This window comes from Phoxinus phoxinus, assembly GCF_949152265.1.
Source record: "Phoxinus phoxinus genome assembly, chromosome: 11".
Taxonomy (NCBI): domain Eukaryota; kingdom Metazoa; phylum Chordata; class Actinopteri; order Cypriniformes; family Leuciscidae; genus Phoxinus; species Phoxinus phoxinus.
The window spans coordinates 14,506,970-14,531,674 of NC_136886.1; the positions used below are offsets into that span (position 1 = coordinate 14,506,970).

The 24,705-nt window shown below is 37.6% G+C and overlaps 1 protein-coding gene across 1 annotated transcript in view; it reads right to left on the minus strand.

The window, feature by feature from the left end:
- ghrhrb (growth hormone releasing hormone receptor b) overlaps positions 1–24,705 on the minus strand; it is a 39,312-nt gene that overhangs the window by 9,311 nt on the left and 5,296 nt on the right. Inside the window, exons 2-4 of the mRNA XM_079627990.1 lie at positions 23,944–24,052; positions 10,923–11,030; positions 1,579–1,679 (exon numbers count right to left, since the gene is read on the minus strand). Coding sequence (XP_079484116.1) covers positions 1,579–1,679; positions 10,923–11,030; positions 23,944–24,052 — 318 coding nt within the window. The remainder of the gene's footprint in view (positions 1–1,578; positions 1,680–10,922; positions 11,031–23,943; positions 24,053–24,705) is intronic.

The window sequence follows — 24,705 nt, forward strand, 5'->3', positions numbered from 1 at the left end:
ACCTCCATGCTTCACTGTTGGGATGGTGTTCTTGGGGTTGTACTCATCCTTCTTCTTCCTCCAAACACGGCGAGTGAAGTTTAGACCAAAAAGCTCTATTTTTGTCTCATCAGACCACATGACCTTCTCCCAATTCATCCTCTGGATCATCCAGATGGTCATTGGCAAACTTCAGACGGGCCTGGACATGCGCTGGCTTGAGCAGGGGGACCTTGCGTGCGCTGCAGGATTTTAATCCATGACGGCGTAATGTGTTACTAATGGTTTTCTTTGAGACTGTGGTACCAGCTCTCTTCAGGTCATTGACCAGGTCCTGCCGTGTAGTTCTGGGCTGATCCCTCACCTTCCTCATGATCATTGATGCCCCACAAGGTGAGATCTTGCATGGTGCCCCAGACCGAGAGATATTGACCGTCATCTTGAACTTCTTCCATTTTCTAATAATTGCACCAACAGTTGTTGCCTTCTCACCAAGCTGCTTGCCTGTCCTGTAGCCCATACCAGCCTTGTGCAGGCCTACAATTTTATCCCTGATGTCCTTACACAGCTTTCTGGTCTTGGCCATTGTGGAGAGGTTGGAGTCTGTTTGATTGAGTGTGTGGACAGGTGTCTTTTATACAGGTAACGAGTTCAAACAGGTGCAGTTAATACAGGTAATGAGTGGAGAACAGGAGAGCTTCTTAAAGAAAAACTTACAGGTCTGTGAGAGCCGGAATTCTTCCTGGTTGGTAGGTGATCAAATACAGTACTTATGTCATGCAATAAAATTCTTATTAGTTATTTAAAAATCATACAATGTGATTTTCCGGATTTTTGAATTGTGAGATTCCGTCTCTCACAGTTGAAGTGTACCTATGATAAAAATTACAGACCTCTACATGCTTTGTAAATAGGAAAACCTACAAAATCGGCAGTATATCTAATACTTGTTCTCCCCCCTGTATTTATGCTTTGAGGCGAGTAAATTATTTTTTATTCGCTCCCATCAACTATTAACAAAACCAAAGTGATCTTTCAAGTTCTTATCCCAGAGAGTAAGAAAAGTGAGAGATGTTTTCGAAAAAGTGGTAAAGAGCTCAACATGTGTGGCACGAGGTGAGCAGGCGTTTTCAATTCATTCTCTATGACATCTGCATAAATGCTCGAGTAACAGAATGTGGGTCTGACAGCAGAGCAGAGGAAACCGTGACAGTACAAAGTCCCTTTAGCTAATGTTTTAGCTACTCTCAAACTCTCAACATTATGCAAATACGAGGCGAAAAATCCAGGTCAGAATCTTGGAAACGTAACAACGCCCCTGCTTGCTTCTGTGCCAGTGAACACAAACTGAAATTAGGGTAAAAATAACTACATACTGTATATAACTATATTTGATGGAGACCTTAAGCAAAGCTAAGCCCATGAGGCTCCATCTAATTTTGAACGCTTTGGAAAAAGATCATAGAATTTTTGTTTTATTTCTACAAAAAAAAAGAAAGAAAGACAGAGACAAGTACAAATACAGAATGGTTATGGTGAAGATTCTTTTAACACATTCACTGAAAAAAAATTCACTCAGAAATTGATAGTAGTTTTCACCTCAGTTTCCGATTCCACGTCCTCCACAATCTCACAAGCATTCTCATAGGATGGGTAGATTTTCGTCCAGCCATTCTTGGTGCAATTCCTAAGTATGAAACCTGCATTAAAATAATGTTAAACATAATTATCAGTTTGCAAAATTGTAAAGGCAACATCTTGATACATCATTTGGCAAAAAGAAACTGATAAAACTCCAAATACCAACAGCTGCTCATTACATTGCCTGTTAGACAGATACACCTAGTACTTTTCTGTGAAATTATTCGCAAAAATAAAACAGATGTGTAATTTGTCCTACATTTTTTCCTCATTATGAAATGTTCTATGAAGCTACTGTATAAACTCAACTCAAATAACCTTAAATACCAGGATGACACTGTCTCTGCTACAGTAATCCACATGTCCTTCCTCTCTGTAGCATTTGACAATATAAAGGGATTATGTTTTTATTAGTCTGCCTATACCTTTTGTTTTATTTCATGATATGTAGATGTGTGGATTGAGAGCTCAGATAGATATATCAAACCAGTCAGGTTTATACATGGGTTTTACTGTATGTTATATAGGTCACAGTAAAACAAGACTGTCTGACTGAATATCATCTCTGAAAAACAGCATTCTCTTTGACCAAAGCACTTAAACCCGAATTGGTTGGGGAGCACTAGAATTTATTTGCTAAAAAAAACGAATATGGTTCAATGGTTCAATGCAAGCGATTAATCAAAGACCTCTTTCTCTTGAGAAACTTGTGATTGCACATTACAGCTTCTGGGTTCTAAAGCACACTCAAACCCTAATACACTGTTTGCTGAGGGAGTTAATCATGTGCTCCAAAGACAAATGCTCTCTTCTGTTATATAAAGTTTTCGGTAGAAGATGGTCAATTTGAGCAAAATGGTCCATTTGAGCATTGAGCATTACTGAGAATCAGATGTTCTCTCTCTGATTGCAAAATAAACTAGCATGAGGAGTTCTTTGGGACTTTTGATTGGATTATCAACCAGTGTTCCCAGTATTAAAACAGAACTTAGTAGTGAGGCAACCTGCCACCAGGAGACGCATACTGTAAAAACCTGGTCAACCATATAAATCTGATTCCATTGAGTCCGTGTGAACAACGAGGTTATGTCATTGTTTAAGTTGTAGAAATGCCAGTCATCCATGATTCATTTATTCAGTGAGCACAGTGTCCAATTACAGAGAGGTTACTGAGAGAAGTGAAATAAATAAAGTATTATGCTGGTCATGCAATCTCAACTCATCAGAAAACACGAGGTGATTAATAACTTGTGAGCATTAAGGATTTTCAACATATTTTTTCAAAATGGCAATTTATTTCTTTGAAAATAAGACTTTTTAATGAGTGAGCAATTACTGAGTGCACCTTTAAATAACCCAACAATGAATATTCTGTTATAATTTAATCATCTCTATGTATCATGCCAAGGTACAATGGAAGAATGTCAAACAAATGCATTGCATGCGATATTGATTTGCTGTTGCCCAAAAGGTTAAATCAAACAATGCAGATCAAATTTGGACTGATGGTACATTTGAAAAAAAGAAAGAAACATTGTTATTTTACATAGTAGAAGAGAGCAGGAATAATCGAAACACATTTTTCAGAAAACATTTGACCTAAACTTGCTTGCAAGTCATTTAATTGATTGTTTTGCTAAGCATTCTAAATGTAAAGTTTAATTAATCCATACAGGTACAATATTTTTGACTATACTGTATTTTACTACAAAATATTGTGTTGACCAACAATATATACTATATATACACAGGTTTCTTGTATACAAACAATACCGGATGCGCGCGCATCCAAGAGGCAAGACCGCTATATGTTATGCCGAGTTCTGTAAAAGAACATTGTAATTAACGTAGATTTCGCATTGTTTGTAAATTCTTGTTGACTCAATAATAAACTGCAATTTCAGAGTTGGATCTGTTTGCTTGTGTTTCATTTGCATATTAATATAACATTATGTAAAACGTTAGTTACTTGACTAGAATGAAATTGTCCAACTAAGTTTGCGAATCATAAAAACCTGACATACCCTATGCATTTAGGCTAGTTTACAGCACAACAGCTCCGCCTCATCTCTGCTTCTGCTGGATATAGCCGTAAAGACTGTTGCTTTCTGCCTCTTAGATGCGCGCGCATCTGTGTGATGACGTTGCACAGAAACCCGTGTATATATATATATATATATATATATTTATAAAAATTTGCATTTATTTAGGCTATTTTGTGAACTATGCTTTCAAAGATCCTAAATTAAGGATATGACAATATGACATGGACCAACTGCCCTGTAAGACTCTCATTTTGAAGAAATAAACACTTCTAAACTATCTCTCATATAAGCATTCATGAGAAGGACATTGTGACACATGATGTAAGCGCGTTGAAAAGTTTGTGCAAGAAGAAACGCAAAGGACGAGGACCGCCACTTCTCAAGAGAACTTCCAACATCCCTCTCATGAACGCTTTCTTACACAGCTATCATTACGCTTCAGAAGACATTGATTCATCCACTGGGGTTGTATGGATTACTGTCACAATCGCTGTTTGGTTTTTCAAACATCAACTGACATTAAACCATTCAATGGCATTATATAGACTCACAGATAAAACCTTTGTTTATTTATATTAAGAAAGAAAATCATATACACCACAGATGGCATGAAGGTGAGTAAAAGAGGGGGGAATTTTATATTCTTTTGGGTGAACTGTCCCTTTAAAAATGTTTGCAAGAAAAAAAAGAAAAGCTTCAAGAGGATTGATAGAAAAGATAGAAAGTGAATAAAATGGCGTACTAATAAGCTCATAGTTCTGTATGCATGATGTAATTCATTTAGACTAAGCCTCAGTTAACTCTGTAAGACTTGACATCACAGCTAACCTATGACCTTCTGTCTCCTCACCTACACTTATCTCGGCCATTCTGAAGGCCTGCTAAGTGGGTGGTTCAGTGCTAGCTTGCCAATGGGATTTCTTTCCACCCGCTGTTTCTAGCATTACCATAAAACAGAGTTCATCATGTGCGGCAAGTCTCTCTCCCAGAAGCCACAGTGGGGGAAGACGAGAGTAGTGAGGACCTGACCGCTGCTGCTTTCTGTGGTGGAGATGTCAGGCACTGGCCTAGGGGGACTGAAGAGATTGAACAACCAGCGCTAACAGCCCCTGCTATTATGCCTGCTTTAACCCTCTTTGATTTTTAATATTTTTATTATTTCCTTGGCACATTTTCAGCAAGATTAGGAGCAGAGCAATGTAGATATCTTCAGGTCCATTGTGTACTTATGTATTCATAGAGGTGTGTGGGGGGATGGAAAAACAGCATGATGCAGAGAGCCGTTGTGTCATGAGTGTGTTGAGTTTTTAGCCTCCACATTGATTTCTCAAAAGCCCTGGAGTAGTTTTTCTAGGTTCGTGATTTTTAAATGTTTTTCATTTGCCAATGTGTGTAACTTTATTTTTCGGTGCACCATAGGAAATGGGAGATACACATTTTTTAAAGCCGAATGTATTCGTTTTCCCTTATGGTTCGGTTTAAACAACCAATACATAAATCAAAATTCTGGGCCGAAAACCTAAAATTCTTGATGCACTTGGCCGAAAACTGAAACCGAAAATTACTTTTTTCTTGTATAATTGAATTAAAGGATTAGTTCGCTTTTAAAATGAAAGTTGTTTATTAAAATCAATAATTTTATTGAATCTCAAAGTACAAAATACAAGCCAATAAAATAAAATAACCACAATTGACCGTTTGCAAAGACCCGCCCCACTTAGTTACTGTCGCTTAGTTACTGTCGCTTAGTTACTGTCGCTTCGGATGGCGAAGTATGATTGGTCAGATCACCTGTCAATCAAGCTCCCTGCAAAGGGTCAATTGACCGTTCGCAAAAGCCACGCCCCTTAGTTATTGTTACTACGCCCGTCAAACAATTGAGAACCATTACCATGGCTGGGTTGAGATCCATACATTAATGGCGCTTTTCCACTGCACAGTACCAGCTCGCCTTGGCTCGCCTCATCTCGACTCGACTCGCCTCTGTTTGGTTTTCCACTGTGTAAAAGTTGTACCAGTACCTGCTTCCAGGTACTTTTTTTCGTATCACCTCCGGCGAGGTTCTAAGCGAGCCGAGGCGAGCTGAGGCGATACTAAAACGTGACGTGACACACGGGAGACTGCTGATTGGTCAGCGAGAATCGTCACTATTCACTGCGCCATCATTGCACGCGCCAGACGGAGTATCCTGAATAACCCTGGCATTTTTAAATAGTTTTGCCAGAGATTGCGTGATATACCCATTACTAATATTATGTAAAACAGCATACACTCGATTTCCTCCATTGTCCTGTGTGTGTGGGTAGCGGGTGTGTGTCGCGTCGCTATGACGACCACCAGGTACTATTGTGGAAGTACTATGCAATGGAAAACGGAGCGAAACGCGAGCCGAGCCGAGCTGAGCTGAGACGAGCTGAGTCGAGTCGAGCTGGTACTGGTAATGGAAAAGCGCCATTAGTGATTGGTTTTGGAGTAATGCAGCAGACATATCCTCCAGGGCAGGACAGAAAGTATAGACAGAATAGCGCACGGGAGCACATGCACAAAACAGTTTTGTAAAATTATATATCAATCATTTTTATTTGATCATATATCATTTTACAAAACTGTTTTGCGCATGTGCTCCCGCGCGCGTTATTTCAGTCACAACACCGCAATCAGAGGACGCGCTGAAACCATCAACTCTCGATGCGGTTCTCTTCATAACGCGTAGCCGACTGAGAAGGATATATTTGTGTAAATAGTTGTGCAACTGCGCGAACTTTGTTTTGAAGCTTAATGTTTGAGTTCCAGAGGAATTTGTGACTGTGTACCTGTTCAACCACATCAAAGTTTCGTAATTAGTAAGTCCGTGCTTTTTCTCTCTTTTTTACCTCTTGTTTGCTGACTGATGAGGGGCCGCAGTGCCGTAGTGAAACGTGAAACGGTGTGTGCACATGTAGCCTATTTTTTAATAATAGTTGCAAACAATCATAAAATACAGCAAGTTTACTATCTTGCTGAAATCGGAATGTTTGACGGAGCCAGTCCTCCTCCTTAGTTACAGTTGCTGAGCTAGGATTGGACGAGAACCGTTAGAGGGCGGGGTTTTGCGAACGGTCAATTGTATTTAAAGTAACACCAAAATTGGATAGAAAATATATAAAAACAATATTAAATATCAATATTGTAATAGACTGGGTTTCTCATGTTTGGGGTTCTCATGTTGTGAAATGCTGTGATGTGATTGGTTCTTAAGGTCATGTGACTCAGTGTAATCAGGAAGCTCAGAAGTGAGCTGCAGAGCTGTGTTTGTATGTATGCGGCTGTTCTCTGTCAGTTTTTCAGTAAACGTTACTGAGTTATTACAACCACCGTCTTCAGTGTTTTATTCGGACCTCAAGATATTACAAATATATTATTCTTCATTTAGTTCTATGCAAAATAATCAGATTTAACAGATTTATCTGTGGCAAGTGTGGCAGTGTGGCTATTGCAAACAGAAACAAGTCTATTACAGAGAAATTTCATGTTGGCAAGTTATTTGTGCAGACTTTGCTTTTCAGGGAGTGTAGCGGTAACGTTACATGAGTGGAGCGTTTGCTTGGGCTGACTGAACGGAAGCGGAGCCACTCGCAAAGTAACAAAAAGAGTGAAACCTAAACACTGAGAGGTGGGGGGACATTTATTTTCGGCTCATATTTTGGCCTTTTTTTTCTCTTTCGGCCAAAAAAAACGAAAATGCCATATTCAGACGATCATTTTCAGCGGCTGGAATTTTGGTGCATCCCTAGTTTAAATCTTAATTTTTTTTATTTTAAAGGTAGACTATGCTATGTTTTTTTAGTAAAGTTTTTGTCCTGATTCGCTATCATACCCTATTATAAGTCTTTATATTTTAGACCTGTCAGAAAGGTTTTTACAGGAAATTGCGTACATGCATCACTCGCCCGTGTGTGTCTCAGGCCACATCCACACGAAGCCAGAGCTTTCCCTATCCGATGTTTTTTTTGCCTCGTTCTAAAAAAGAATTCCGTAAACACGGCGTCGTCTCAAGAAATATCTGCGTACACACGAAACCACTGAAACCGACTCAAAACGATGTAGTATACATCCCAGACCAGTGTGTGGCGCTGTAATTCTGCCATATAGATACAATAAAAACGGAGAAGAAGACTTTGAGCATGCGCATAAACCTTGCGCGCTGTAGGCTATACAATAATATTAGGCACAGTAGCTTCTTCTTTTCTTTTTTACCAAGAACTTTATTAAACAATAATAACAACCATAAATGGCCTGGTACAAAATAGGGATGAGTCACGAATCACGATATTCAATTAGTTGTCGGACTCATAAAGCTTGCCACAAAGAACCGGCAAAAGTAATGAATGAGTCAAATAGCCTATAGCAAGGAGACATTTTAATAGTTTAAAAGTAGACATTTCAAGCATTCTTTATATTTCTGAGTTTCGGTTCATTTATGAGACGAGTTCCAGTTCACGAGCAATGCAAGTTATATTGCGCCGGCGCGTCCATGTTATGATTATATTGTCAGCTATATTTGCTTCTTATTTATTAAATCCAGGCAATTGGTTGATGAAACATTGATTAAAATTAAGATACAATTTATACAAAACGAAATTCACTTTAAATAAAGGCTTTATACAAACCAGCTTTGTATAAAAACCAAAATGATGTCTCCCGCTATATTGCGCATCTTATGATTAGGTACTCATGCTGTTCACTTTCATAAATCAACATAGATGAAATAAAAAAATAACATATTATTTAAACATAAATATGAAACTAAATACATTTTCTTTAATGGCTACAACAGGTTTACTGAGAAATGTAATGTCGGAGTGGAATTTGAGCGAGCGCCGTTGTGCCGGCGAGCATGTGCGTTTTTTGAACAGCCTAATAATAATCAAATAATTCCCAGTGATCGTCGAATATTATTTTAGTTCGAAATGCCCATCCCTACAACATACAAAATGTCTTAATCAGACAACAGACCAGCACCATAGCATAAGAAAAATATAAAGAAATACAATAAAAATACATTTAAGTAAATAATAAATAGCCTAAAGTAATAAAAGAGGCTCAGTAGCTTCTGCAGCATTATATTATATTATTATACAAGCATGTAGTCGGCAGGTGTTGTTGCTGTTACGTGACTAGCAGTGTCTGACTAGTCGACACGTGGGGTGATGACATCATCGTTTCACAAAATATACGGATCGGCTGTACACACGAAAACGCAAGCGTGTCGTTTTCAGATTTATCCACCTTGGGACCCGGTTTCAAAAAATAGCGGTTTCAGTCTCTCAAAACGCCGGATCCGTCTGGACGAAACGCCAATACGACACAAAATTTGTCCGTATACAGCTAAACGCGTCTCCGTGTGGACAGGGCCTTAGTATATCCGTAAATAGAGAAAAGTCGTCCCAGCTACTTTGAAAAATGCAGAACAGAGGAGAGTCTGCTTGCAAAAAGAGAATGTGACAGATCTCGTAATAAAATAAAAATCAACATTGGCTTGGCTTTTCTGAGATGACGAGAACTGAGAGATTTGAAATGTAAATGCAACACAGAGATGGCGTTTTTTTAACTTTGCATGTGAGTAAGGTATTTTATTGAACAGATAAATTGCCATATGTAGCTCTCTAACAGAGTTCATTGTAGCATCAGCTATTGTAAGGGGTCATTTCATTATGGTTGTTGTATCTCTGTCCTATAATTTATTTTCAAGGAAGTAGGCTACAATGTCTAATGGGTATAGGCCTATACTACAGCTACAGTAACGCCTTCAGCTAGTCAGATTGAGGTTCTTTTACATCTAAACTGGTTGTCTCTTAAGCCCAGTAGTGAATGTTTTACGAGCAGTAGGATAACCATATTCTTCCGAAAAGTCGCGCATAACCAAAGCACAACCAAAGCAATGTTCTTCCGCACAATGCCTGCACAGAACTGAAATGTAAGGTAGTATAAACTGTTAGCGAGCAATAGCACATATTAGAATGCTAAATGCTAAGTCCTTAAGGAACGCATCAAAGACATATTCTTTATGTATCCAGTGTATTGAAGCTGTGTTCTAAATCCCAGCATAACTGAACACTGAACACTATCAAGTCTCCCACTTTTCTCATCTTCCTCAAAAACACACAAAAAAAACTGTTCAGTTGTGGTTGTTATAAATATATTGTCTTTAGACATAAGCCAAAATGTTACTAAATATATTTTGTTCTGCTTTTGAATGTTTAATTTAGTTGACTTACTATGAAGACAACCTTAAAAACATCTTGAAGTTTCTTTGTTTCTTTTATTTTTATTTTCAATTGAGAGTTTTATTTGCTTTTTGTCAAACTGAACAAAACAAGTGTAAACTAGAAACCCTGATTTTCAATTAGATCATAAATAAATGTGTGGCATTACAGATACGACAAAATAAGATTAAAAAAAGTGTACTTTATTGTCCTCTGGGTAGCCCTGCCCACCATGAAATCTTATTAACCTAAAATCCCTCTTCTCATAACTTACATTAACCATCAAATATCTTTAGATGGTGGTGATTGTGTAAAGTTTTATGTTCAGGATGGGGGGGGAAACTGTCATCTTGTTACTGATTAGGATCTCTGGAATGAAACATTGCCACGAATGAAACATGGAATGAAAGTTTTTAATTGTAATGTGTAAAAAATTGGTACCAATTTCCTGTAGACAACACTTAAAGTCCATCATGAGTACAATTTGTTTGCTCACATGTTGCTAAGACATATTGAGAAATAACTGTGATCTACTAAACCCATGAAAACAAATACACTCAGTGTCCCTAAGCAACTATTAACAGAGTTTATGATATCCGGATATTCAGAGCTCTAGCTACGAATTTGAAGAGCACTCATGATGTTTCTCTGTGTATGTTTGCCTGGTCACTTTTATTGCCCTGGGTTGGTGTGTCCGTAAAGACTGTTTGTCGTGCTTGAGTGCATGCAAGAGACCAACCAAAGGGTATGATCTGGCATGAACCGTGCAAGCTTTTTGTCAGTGGTATAAAATGACATAGCTGTCTATGTATTTGTCAGACTTCTTAAGGAACTCATAATAATGCACAGATAAAAAGCTCCAATTCACATAATCCTCGTTATTTTATTCAACCAAAACATTCAGTCTTAAAAATGAGCTTTGTTCATCTAAAAATGTGTTTCTCATTGATATTTGATAACAGCCATAATGAAAATAATAATAAAAAGGCTGCCTGGGATAAGAGTAGCTTACCATGATTGGTTGCAAACAGCTGAGACACTTCGGAACAGGAGACATTGACTACCTGTCCAACTTCTGCTCTGTACCAGCACCAAATATCATCCCAGTTGGTATGACACCCTGAGATACAAAACAATAAATAAGTAATAAGCAGACACATACAATATTTGTCAAAACAGTAATCTCAAAATTGTGTTCTGGGAAATATTTTTTGCCATATGTAGAAACAGATAGATATAAGCTAACAAAATTATTTTCTAAGAAAAGTAAGAATGTTTTGCTACCATTCCCATTAAGTTATATGTAAATGTTATTTCTGAATTGTCTCTGAATGTCCAAAAAGTTTTTCTTGGTTAATGGTTACACAAACATTAAGAGAACATCCTATTTTATCATTTTGCTAACAGTAAGGGTGTCATGTTGCAGTCAAAGGAAGAGGAAGAAGTGGATCCAATTTGCAGAAGAAGATAACCCAAAAGGTCAAAGTAAATGAAACAGCTAGCGCATACCGTAGACAACAACTGACAAATCCAAGAACAAAAAGAGGGCACATATATACACACAGGTAAAAACAAGCAACTAAACAAGACACAGGTGAACTAAACGGTAACTATAGCAACAAATGAGCACGTAAATCTCTAAACAGAAACTTGGGGGCATTTATTTTATACGACACAATTTTCAACTGAAACTGAAAACTTTTTATGCATTTTGGCTGTTCATTTACATGACGACAGTGTTTTGGGGGCCTGAGAACGTCTGTAAATATTGATATATTTACACATGGTTACTGCATTGTTTTTTAATAGACATAATTATCCTTTCTAATCTGATGAGCATTAGCGGCTTCCAGTGCTGTCTGCCTGTTTTCACTTCCGCGATCGCTGTTATGACTCGCTGTTAAGATCATTCGCTGCACATGACACTCATATTACGCATTCATTACCTGCCCTGTCTCTTCCGATGATGAACTTCCATTACACTTCCATGGTCAGTTCCATTACTTCCGTACACAAGAAACCCAGAGAAATGTTTATATTTTGTAAAGAGAATTTCATGTAAGTTCATAAGAGAAGTTTTGTTTTGTTTTTCTATATAGGTGGATAAATGTATATTGGGATCAAAGCGATGTGAATGGGAATTATCCCAAAATAAAGGCTAATAGCTTCTGAATAAAAACAAAAGAATAATGAGATTAGGGGCCCTATCTTGCACCCAGCGCAATTGACTTCACCGACGCATGTATCATTCCTATTTTGCACCCGCGCACAGCAGACTTTTTCCTCCACAGACGCACGTCGGTAAATTAGGGAATGAACTTGCGCTCCCGGGGGCGGTTCAGCGAAAAGAGGAGGCGAAAAAAAGTTTCAGAAAACTATTCCACTGACCAGGAAAAACCTAGTATAAAGTCAGTGGTGCGTTGCGCGTTATTCAAATGCTATTTTAAGGCGCATGCTTGGCCATTATGTAGCGTGTGAACAACACGCATACACTTTGATTCTCTAATCTAAACAGAAGCAGCAGTTTTCATTTTTGCAAATCATACATTATTACAAGGAAAAATATTAACACACGAGGGAAATCATTGTTGTGTCCATAAAGATGTGAAAAATAGGCATAAATCTAGCTTACACATTTACCCAAATTATTATACGCCTGTTGAAACGAAGCTAATTTGGGTGGGTTTCTCCCATCATACCCAATGCCACTTCTCTGTCTTTTACGGCCCTGACGAGAACGTAGGTCTCCTCGGCTGTGAACCGCTCCTGGCGTGCACCTGGCAAATCCGCCGTTATAATAGCAATCCGCCATGGAACTGCTCTTGCTCCGCCATGGAACATGCCTACTCTTAAAGGGAATGTGAGAGGACGCTCTGATTGGTTTATTTCACATTACGCCCAAACCACACCTATGAATAATGAAGCTACTTCAGACCAACACATTTTAGATTTGTGTCGGGCGCAAGAGTCATTTATCCCGCCGGTATAATAGCAACAGCGCCCGGGATCCGCCCACAAAGTTACTTGCGTTTAGCGTTTGATACTTGCGTTTCAGATCCTTAAAATAGCATGAAGCATGATCAGACTTGTGGTTTCAACTTCAATATGTTTCTAAGTTACTACACCACAATTAAAGTTATTTTGTTATAAAGTGATTTTCTCTATTTTGTTCTTTGATTAACATGACAGGGAGCAGCAGGTTTATAGGCTGCTGTCACTTTAAGAACTAATGCACGGATCCAAAATACTGTTGCGCAACATGCATTTTCTCTTATATTTACGTTCCAAAACTGACTGTATTTACCTGAATACTCGGCAAGACAGGCATTTTGACAATCGCGAGAGGCGGTCTTATGAGAGATCAGTTATAGATCAGTCAGACAGTCTCATAAGACAGTCTCTCAAACAGCTCGCGAGTACCAAATTGCACTTAAAAGGTCAAATACATACAAAATTAGGTCAAAATGCCCATCTTGCCGAGTATTCGGGTAAATACAGCATTTTTTTAATAAATTTCATGGATCTGTGTGAACAGGGATGCAAAGGAAAAACTTCTCTTTTTAGTAGATCGAGTCCTTGAAACAAAAGTCTATAAACTAAGCATGACAATGGGATCGTTACATTTTAATGTTCTCTGAACATTCTGAAACAAGTAGTAACACTTAAAATCTTCAAAAAATTAAATGGTAAATTAATGGTCCAACTTAAATGTTTTAAGAAAAAAAGTCCCATGAATAATGTAATAACCTTTCCAGAATTCTGAGAATATTCTCTGTTAGACAGACAGACAGACAGACATAGGGCAGCACTCTCTCGTATAGAATAAAAAGGGTTAGAGAAGCATCTCCACTGTTCATGGGTGAGCATCTGTCTGAGGAATCTAAGAGAACAGTGGAAACCGAACCTGAATGTATGACAAAGACTTTGAGCATAATGAGAGCCACAGGGATCATATTTGGTCATAAATATGTCTGCCACGTCTAAGCCTCTGATCTAATTTCTACTGCTCGGAGATCTATACTCAGTATATACACATACACCAGTGTTGTCATTGTGAACTAAAACCAAAACAAACATTAAAATCACTAAAACTAAAATAAAAATAAACTAAAGCTAAATAGATATATTAAAAAAAATAATAATAAAAAATACAAAATAAAATAAAAGCTCATTTAAATATTAATAAATTATATAATAGTATATAAATAAATCTAAAATAACACTGACCTACTGTACACCCGCTGACAAACTTTTAATGTATTTAATTGGAGAGCAGAGTCAAGCTCATTGGAAATCTAAATGAATCTGGAAAGAGTACAAATTCTGACAGAATATTATTAAAAATTATTTATTTATTGATCAAATTAAAGTAGAAGGATTGCAATCAGTCTACAACAACACCTGACACTGACATCAATCAGCCTTTGCAGTAATGGAGACATATTTGACTGAACATCTTAGTGAGAGCTGGGAAAGTATAGGTGAATGAGTGTGAAACTCTCTGGCATACACATACATTTATGGAATCTTGGGCTTGTCCCCACAGAAATGAGAAAGACTTTGAAGGCCTGATGCCACCTCATTAAATGTAAGTATTATCAATGCACCACTGGAAAAACACATTTATTTTTTATGGGCAGTCCATCTGACTGCCTGTGTTGTCTATGACAGGACAGTAGAGATTTTTCAAATATGACTCATGAAATATGACAATTTTACATAGACTTTTTGAGTATAGTTGTAACATGATTAATTATATGAAGATCTTCTTTATAAAAGTACAAAAAGTACATTCTTTAAAATAGATTCTGCTGTTACAGAAGGTTCTGGGTATATACTATATATATCTGAAGCTCCAACATGGTACATATTGGATACATCAATATTATTAATGTGTGCCTATTAATCTGTCATTATTGGAACTCAATCAAATCTACCTGTGTAGCAGAATTACAAATCAGCATAATATCATGGATAAATGTGTGTATTCATTTAGCTGAAATCTCATATTACCTTTAACATAATTCATTAGCAATATATCAGAAATCTTTCCATAACTTTTACAGTATTTATTTAACAGATTGAACAAAAGGACATTTAAAGTATTCTAATAATTCTAGTATGCTTGTTCACTGCCTGTTGCATATATAATATATATATATATATATTTATAATATATATATATATAGTTAGCGCTAATAGTTAATGATATGATTACAGATTATAACCTAGATGTGCTGTGTTTAACAGAAACCTGGCTAAAACCAAACGATTACATTGCTTTAAATGAGTCAACCCCACAAGATTACGGTTATAAACATGAACCTCGTCTGAAACGCAAAGGAGGAGGTGTTGCTGTAATTTATAGTAATATTTTCAAAACCACTAAGAAATCTAGTTGTAAATATAATTCTTTTGAAGTGTTGGTGCTTAATGTAAAAATATCTAGTGTAAACGATAAATCACGTTTGAAAATTCTGCTGGCTACTGTATACAGGCCACCAGGGCACCATACAGACTTTATCAAAGAATTTGCGGACTTTCTATCAGAATTAGTATTGGCTGCAGATAAAGTACTAATTGTTGGTGACTTTAATATACACATAGATAATGAAAAAGATGCATTGGGATTGGCATTTAAAGACATTATAAACTCAATTGGAGTTAGACAACACGTGTCAGGACCGACTCATTGTCGTAATCATACTTTAGATCTAATACTATCACATGGAATAGATGTTGATGCCGTTGAAATACTGCAACAGAGCGATGACATCTCAGATCACTATCTAGTCTCGTGTAAATTACATTTAGCCAAGGCTGCAAAGCCGACTCCGTGTTATAAATATGTTAGACCGATCACTTCTGCCACTAAAGATTGCTTTATCAATAATCTTCCTAATCAGTTTCATCATCTCAGCATCCCGGATAGCTTAGAAGAACTTGATATTGCAACAGAAACTTTTAACTCTCTCTTTTCCAGCACTTTAGACACAGTTGCTCCGCTGCGCTTAAAGAAGATTAAAGAACATAGTCCGACGCCGTGGCACAACGAGCACACTCAGGCCCTTAAGAGAGCAGCCAGAAAAATGGAGCGCAACTGGAAGAAAACAAAACTAGAGGTGTTTAGGATTTCATGGAAGGAGAGCTCGATTGCTTACAGAGAGGCTTTAAAAGCTGCTAGATCTGCTTATTTTTCAACCCTATTAGAAGATAATAAACATAATCCTAGGTATTTATTTGAAACAGTGGCTAAACTAACGAAAAAGAAAGCTTCAAGCCCAGAAGTTTCCATGCAACACAGCAGTAATGACTTTATGAACTTCTTCACTTATAAGATCGATAATATCAGGGACAAAATTATAACTATGCAACCGTCTAATACAGTATCGCATCAGGAAGTGCATTGTAGTCTCCCTGAGGGAAAATTTGATTCATTCATTGCTATAGGAGAGGAAGAATTTTGCAAACTCGTCAAATCATCTAAATCGACAACGTGCATGTTAGACCCTATACCGACTAAGCTGCTGAAAGAGATGCTTCCAGATGTCATAGATCCTCTTCTTAATATCATTAATTCATCTTTGTCTCTAGGATACGTACCAAAAACCTTTAAGCTAGCTATGATTAAACCGCTTGTTAAAAAACAGCAACTTGATCCTACAAAGCTAGTCAATTACAGGCCGATCTCTAATCTGCCATTTCTGTCAAAAATATTAGAAAAAGCAGTATCCTCACAACTGTGTTCCTTTCTTGAAAGAAATGATATCTGCGAGGATTTTCAGTCCGGATTTAGACCGTACCATAGTACCGAGACAGCTCTCGTTAGAGTCACAAATGATTTGCTCTTATCATCCGATCGTGGTTGTATCTCTCTATTAGTATTACTGGATCTTAGTGCTGCATTTGACACCATTGACCACAACATCCTTTTAAATAGACTCGAACATTATGTTGGCATTAGTGGAATTGCACTAGCATGGTTTAAATCATACTTATCTGACCGTTATCAGTTTGTAGCAATAAATGAAGATATGTCTTATCAATCACAAGTTCAGTATGGCGTACCACAAGGCTCAGTACTAGGACCGCTGCTGTTCACTCTGTATATGCTACCATTAGGAGATATCATTAGGAAACATGGAATTAGCTTTCACTGTTATGCCGACGATACTCAGCTGTATATTTCTTCAAAACCTAACGAAACCTACGAATTCACAAAATTAACGGAATGCATAGCCGATATAAAAAATTGGATGACTAGTAATTTCCTACTACTAAATTCAGAAAAAACAGAGATTCTAATTATTGGACAAAAAACTTCCACACGTAATAACCTAGAGTACTGTCTAACACTTGATGGCTGCTCTGTTAAGTCTTCGTCGTCGGTTAGGAACCTGGGTGTGCTCTTTGATACCAATCTTTCATTTGAAAGTCATGTGTCTAGTATCTGTAAAACCGCTTTCTTCCATCTTAAAAATATATCTAAATTACGTCATATGCTCTCAATGAATAATGCAGAACAATTAGTTCATGCGTTTATGACCTCAAGGCTAGATTATTGTAATGCTCTACTGGGTGGTTGCCCTGCACGCTTAATAAACAAACTACAGCTAGTTCAAAACGCAGCAGCTCGAGTTCTTACTAGAACCAGGAAGTATGACCATATTAGCCCTGTTCTGTCAACACTGCATTGGCTGCCTATTAAACATCGGATAAATTTTAAAATATTGCTGATCACTTACAAAGCACTAAATGGTTTAGCTCCGCAGTACTTGAGCGAGCTCTTAACGCATTATAGTCCTTCACGTCTACTGCGATCTCAAAATTCCGGTCAGTTAATAATACCTAGAATATCAAAATCGACTGCTGGCGGTAGATCCTTTTCCTATTTAGCACCAAAACTTTGGAACAGTCTTCCTACCATTGTCCGGGAAGCAGACACACTCTGTCAGTTCAAATCTAGACTAAAAACACATCTCTTCAGCCTAGCATACACATAACACATTATAGACTTATATAATTAGGCTGCATAGTTTAGAACAGCCGGGACCGGGAACACTTCCCGTAATCCTGATGTACTTGGTACATCATAAGAAGGACGGCGTCTACGCTAATATTAGTCTCTCTGTCTATCCCGAGGTTTACCGCTGTCCACTGGAACCAGGCCGTATCCAGATCTGATGAAGGACCAGCGCCAGGACACGACGACGACACCGCTGACCTGAAGTGTCAACCAGTCTCTCCTCCTCTCCACTCTGACTTCAAACAACCGGAACTGGACAAATACTCTGATTCATTCTGAACTTCATACACTGTTTACTCATTGGCCAGAGGAGAACTGGCCCCCGACTGAGCCTGGGTTCTCCCAAGGTTTTTTTCTCCCTTCTGTCACCTGATGGAGTTTTGGTTCCTTGCCGCTGTTGCCTTACCTTCTGGCTTGCTTAGTTGGGGACATTCAATATTCAACAATATTATAGATCTGCCTTAAAGGTGGATGATGATGAAATTATTTTTTGTATTATTTTCATGTTATCACTGTGAAGCTGCTTTGATACAATCTGTATTGTAAAAAGCGCTATATAAATAAAGATGACTTGACTTGACTTGATATATATATATATATATATATATATATATATATATATATATATATTGATTTGAGTGATAGTATATATATTGATATTATCATTTTGAAATTAGTATACACAAAATAATCACTCAAACCAACAAGTATTACCTAATTGTCTTTAAAAGCTTCTACATGTCTTCTATATGCCAAGGACAAAGTGTAGGTATCTTTGAATGAGTTCAAGACACATTATCGGATGTCTTCAGTGTTTCTTTATTTAAATAAGATATTTTCACCAAATATCTTGTGTTGGAGTTGCTGTGTTAATAAAATGTCAACTCAACGTGGTCTGTATTGTGTGTAATGTATTTCCGTTTAATACATTTTATCTTTTGTGACAGTGAAAAATTAATTATTGCTACTACAATTCAAAATATTTAATTGCACCAACAGTTTTTTCCATTGGCTCAAAATATAATTTCTGATTGAGCCAACATTAACAGACTGTTGCCACAATTGATAGAAGTCAGTTCAGAAATTCAATGAGGTCAAAAAGTCACAAAACTCTTAGAAAAAGAAAAAGGTTCAGTGGGGTTCTAATGTATTTAGACGTCCTGGGTTCTTGACTCAAATGAAAAGAATCCTTCATAACAAAAAGGTTCTATATAAGATAAATGTCTTAAATGATTGCATAATACTGTCATGTTTAACAGTTTATTTAAACATAAATGCATCTCATTTTTTAAAAGATGTTTGGCGTTTGCTTTTTCAAATTCATGTTATAAGCGGCGCAGTGATTTCAGATGGAGCAGCATTTACTACTGATCACAGAGCCATCCGTCACTGACAAACTGCGCATAAAAAAATAATCACAGCCATTGCGATCTCATAATCGCAATAAACCAAATCGGTTTAAGCACGATTTCATTTTAATTGCGCTTAATCGTGCACACAAATATTCATTGGTGACAACAGTCCATGATGCCACAAGCGGTGTGCCCGTGAGTATTAAAGGGCTCCTGCAATACACATCATCAACTCTTTGTCTGGAGAGACATGCAGTCAAGCCCTAGGCATGGTAACAAGATGCAACCTGAGACATTCCCTTTTGAGGTGGAACTTTGACACAGCATCATGGAGTTGACACTATGGGGAACCAATACCCACTACACCATGCTGAGGTAATGCCTGCCTCACTAAGCTGTGAATGCACAAACATAGTGGACACAGCATACATTGACACTATGGACTATCAACCGGAGTCAGAAGCGTGCCAACCTGATGGGCGCATCCCATGTGAGTCATATAGTGCACTACGAAAAGGTCCCAGAGCTTCTATGCTCTAAAGCAAGGGAAGCCTCGGCTGTTACACCTTCCTCCCTTGTGGGCCAGGCCTCAGCCCTATATGGCCCCAAAAACACCAAATACCCAACATAGCCTCAGATAGGAGAGGCATCTCTTACCAGTATTTATAAGGCTGGTAGGGAGCAATCTACCGAAGGAAGCATTTCTCAACTACAACCTTCAGTACTACCACCCAGTAGGGGAGCTTCTACTACATTACAACGACACTAGATCAATTAGGGGAGGAAGCTTATACCTTGGCTTGACTTGAGTAGAGGCACTTCTCCAGGACTCACTATAGTTAATGGTTAAACCATAGAAAGCTACAATGACAAAGAGCCAAACACACTCGCTCAATCCGCAAGGTTTCACAGGGGATGCAACACCAGAGGCGAGACAGGGATCTCCTCCCTCAAGACAGTCAAGCAAGGGCGGAGCTTTTTACTGCAAATGTAACAAACTAAGCACATTCAACTCCCAGTGGCATGAGTGCTTTCTATTCCTTGGAGAGCCAAAGGAGCTCCATGCAAATTCTAGATTCTCTTTTTTCGGAACGGTTTACCGCGAATGCAAAGCAATGATCTTAGACAATCATACAAACAAGCAGCTCCTGAAGACATAAAAGCTGAAGACGTGTATTGCAGACACCCTTTTAAACTCATGTGCGCTTCGCTTGTAATGACATGGACTGTTGTCGCCAATAAATATTGGCGTGAGGTTACACGTGCTTCGGACACCGGTCTTGCTGATGCCGTTCCCCATAGCATAAACTCCATGACTCAGCATCACAATTCTACTTTGAAAGGGAACTAAATCCATAAAATTATCCCATGATGGGAACCCCTAAAAGGGGTTCTTTAGCACCTGACAGAACCCTTTAAGGTTCTTTAGTTAGACAGGTCTGAGTATTTTTACACTGCTAAATCAGTTTCTCAAACATTTTCTTGGTATCATTTTTTAATTCTTTTCTTCTATTTTATTTTCTATAGAAAGTAATTTCATACAGGGGGACATATAGAACTGAACACCCACCTGACCTTTAAGAAGTCGCCATTAAGTCCTGACCGGTCTCTTTCTTCTCTAACTTAGTGTCAAGCCCAGTCCGCTCTGTAATACATCAAAAGAGGGACATGGCGCCTGTCCTCCTCCCCTCTGTAAGCTCAATGTTAATTAAAGTCTATGTGGGGCAGGAAGCAGAGCAACGTGGGTTCCTATTAAGAACTCAAGCACAGCACTTTCACCTGCACTGATTCCGGCACTGACTTCTAAAAACCTCTCAATATGTCTGAACCACACTCGCCAATGCTCTACAAACTCAGTCAAGATGGAAACAAGTCGCCCATACTGGCATATCTGCCCAGGGAGGTATAATACCTGGAGAAAGCCATCCATTAGTATTCATGTTTATCTCATCCTGATGTTTTCTCATCCCCCAGCTTGTTTTGAGCCAATCGCCTGAGCCATAGATTTGATTAATTACTCCACTGCAGGAAGTTATGTAATCACAACGCTAATTGGATGATAGTACCACAAGAAAGTGCACAGTCCGGCAAGAGACAAGAAAAATATTTCACTTTTCCATTTTACACTTTTAAGAGCCCTCTAAACAGAAATTGGGTACTTAATATTATTAATATGATATAAAAATGTATAAAATTAAATATATGTTATATGAATACACACACGCGCGCACACACACACACGCACACACACACACACACACACACACACACACAGACACACACACACACACACACACACACAGTTATTCTGGTCCTTAATGATTGGCTCAGAGGTCTTTCCAAGACATGCTATATTCTACCAGTATCAACACAGGAACCATTTCACCATTTGTATCCTCTTGTTTCATGTATTTGTATTCTGCTTGCAGAATTTCTCACAGAAAGAGTCATGGCGAGGAGAAAACACAATCATTTTAGAAATACTATTGTTGTGTCACAGAATGTAGTTTAAAGAGTTTTTAGGTAAACATTTAGTTGTTTAGACTTCAAATATTATTTTTTTTATTGACAGGGTACTATCTAGGAAACTCATAACGATTTCCATTTAAATTGTTTATATTATGTTTGCTCCACTTAACTTAAATTAAGAAAGGGATTTGTCTCATCAACATGTCATTCCTACAGAGGCTGAAACATAATGAAAACCATTTTTTTTTTTAAAGAAAGAAAAAAATGAAAACATGCTGGCTAATTGAAAGAGATAAATCTGGTAGAATCAGTGCAAGGAGACAGTGGTCATTAAGTTGACCTAAAAAACATGAATAAAATAGGCTAAATCAGAAACTAAACTTCTATCTGATAAACTATTTATTAAAAAAAAATACTACCGGTAAACAAAAGATGATGTTTATACATGAAGTGCCTTAATCACAAACTTGACTAGGCTGTTAGGTAAAGACAAAAATGTTGTCTACAAATATTACATATGTGACCCTGGACCACAAAACCAGTCACATGTCGCACGGGTATATTTGTGGCAATAGCCAACAATACATTGTATGTGTCAAAATGATACATTTTTCTCTTATGCCAAAAATCATTAGGAAATTAAGTAAAGATCATGTTCCATGAAGATATTTTGTAAATTTCAAACCGTAAATATATAAAACATTTATTTTTGTAAGTGAATGCAGCACAATCGCGAACATAAATAGACAACTTTAAAGGAGATTTCCTCAATGTTTCGATTTTTTTTTTTGCACCCTCAGATTCCAGATTTTCATATAGTTGTATCTTGATCAGATATTGTCCTATCCTAACAAACCATACATCAATGGAAAGCTTATTTATTCAGCTTTTAGATGTATAAATCTCAATTTAAATGATTGGACCCATGTGACTGGTTTTGTGGTCCAGGGTCACATACAGTGCTATGCATAAGTTTAGACACCCATGCTAAAGTTGACTAAAAAGAGGAATAAAAAATCATCTTTTGGAAATTGAACTTAATGCCTTAATTTAAAAAAATAGGAAAAATCCAACCTTTAAGGACACCAATTTTCTTTGTGAATGAATAATGTATCGTAAATAAATAAATGTTCTTCCTTAAAATACAGGGTGCATAAGTTTGGACACCCCTATGTTAAATTCCCATAGAGGCCGGCAGATTTTTATTTTTAAAGGCCAGTTACTATATGGATATAGGATACTCTGCATCCTGATAAAGTTCCCTTGGCCTCTGGAATTAAAATATCCCCACATCATCACACACCCTTCACCATACCTGGAGATTGGCATGGTTTTATTTCAGTTAGCCTAACAGCTGGTTTGATTTGCATTGAGAGATGATCTTATGGAAAGTACTCCATGCCAATCTCTAGGTATGGTGAAGGGTGTGTGATGATGTGGGGATATTTTAATTCCAGAGGCCAAGGGAACTTTATCAGGATGCAGAGTATCCTGGATACATATAGTAACTGGCCTTTAAAAATAAAAATCTGCCTGCCTCTATGGGAATTTAACATAGGGGTGTCCAAACTTATGCACCCTGTATTTTAAGGAAGAACATTTATTTATTTACGATACATTATTCATTCACAAAGAAAATTGGTGTCCTTAAAGGTTGGATTTTTCCTATTTTTTTAAATTAAGGCATTAAGTTCAATTTCCAAAAGATGATTTTTTATTCCTCTTTTTAGTCAACTTTAGCATGGGTGTCTAAACTTATGCATAGCACTGTATGATGCATCTCAAAACCTTAGTAAACGGAATCATGCTTAAAATATGATTCATTATCCTTTGATCACTGACAATGAAAGTACAATGAAATGAGTTGTATTGATCCCATCTGCTGATCCGCACCCTTCATCAGCAGCCAGAATCGAACAGCTTCTGTTTGAGAAACTGCCTTTAATCTCCTAAATCTCTACACTTGATTGCATCCTATAATTACCTTGCCTGACCTGACCTATATAGGAAAGTGTAATGCTTAAAATTGTAAACCTAGTTTTCAGCACCCCATCCAATCAGAAATACTCTTAGTCTGAGAATCTTAAAAAGCATGTCTTATTACCAATCAGCAAATGGGTAGACATTAAGAACATAAAGATATGCAAAGTAGTAAGGATTGAAGTAGTTCAGATGGGAGAGCTCACCAGTGATATTGTTGCTGTTGTGGGCCTCTTGTCTTTGTGTGTGAATGCATTGCTCTTGAGCCTTCATATGCTCAGCCACCAGAGCACATGCTGGGTGAATCGTTTCCACCTGTGAATGAAGGCAAATTCAATTACAAAATGCTTGCACATTTTAAGAAACCGCATAAACATGCTGAGCCCATCACAGAAAGATGGTGAGCAATTTCACAATTCTTGCCATTAAGTCAAATTGACAATAAAATCAGGAAAAATCGTTCAATTTAAAACATTAATTGCTAACAGCTTGGACATATGTTTAACTCCATTTGTGAGAAGAAAGATCCCCAGCGTTTGACAAAAGGAGAATAGTTATTTTGAGGTTTAACAGATTGAAAACACATCTATTTAAGGGATCCAAGTATTTATTAGACTGAGACTTCAGACTGAAATATCTAGTCAATAAGCCCCAGCCACACACCAATATTAGACTGTAAAATCTCATTATCTCTGAAGGAGCCATTGAACCCATTTGAGCCTCTCTTGCCATCATTTACTACAATTAAAGGCATTAGAGATGCAGAGAAATAAAGAGGGAATGAATTACTATTTAACAAGATGTGTGGGATGTTGTCTTTTCGACAACATAAAAAGGAAAAGTTGTTTCTGTTTCACCTCTTTGCTGCATAAAAAGACCTGTAATGGCCACCCACTTATTCCTGAGAGGAATGAGAGAGAGTCAGAGGTGGGTGAATGCTAATGATCCGATTAAGCCTGAGGTTACGG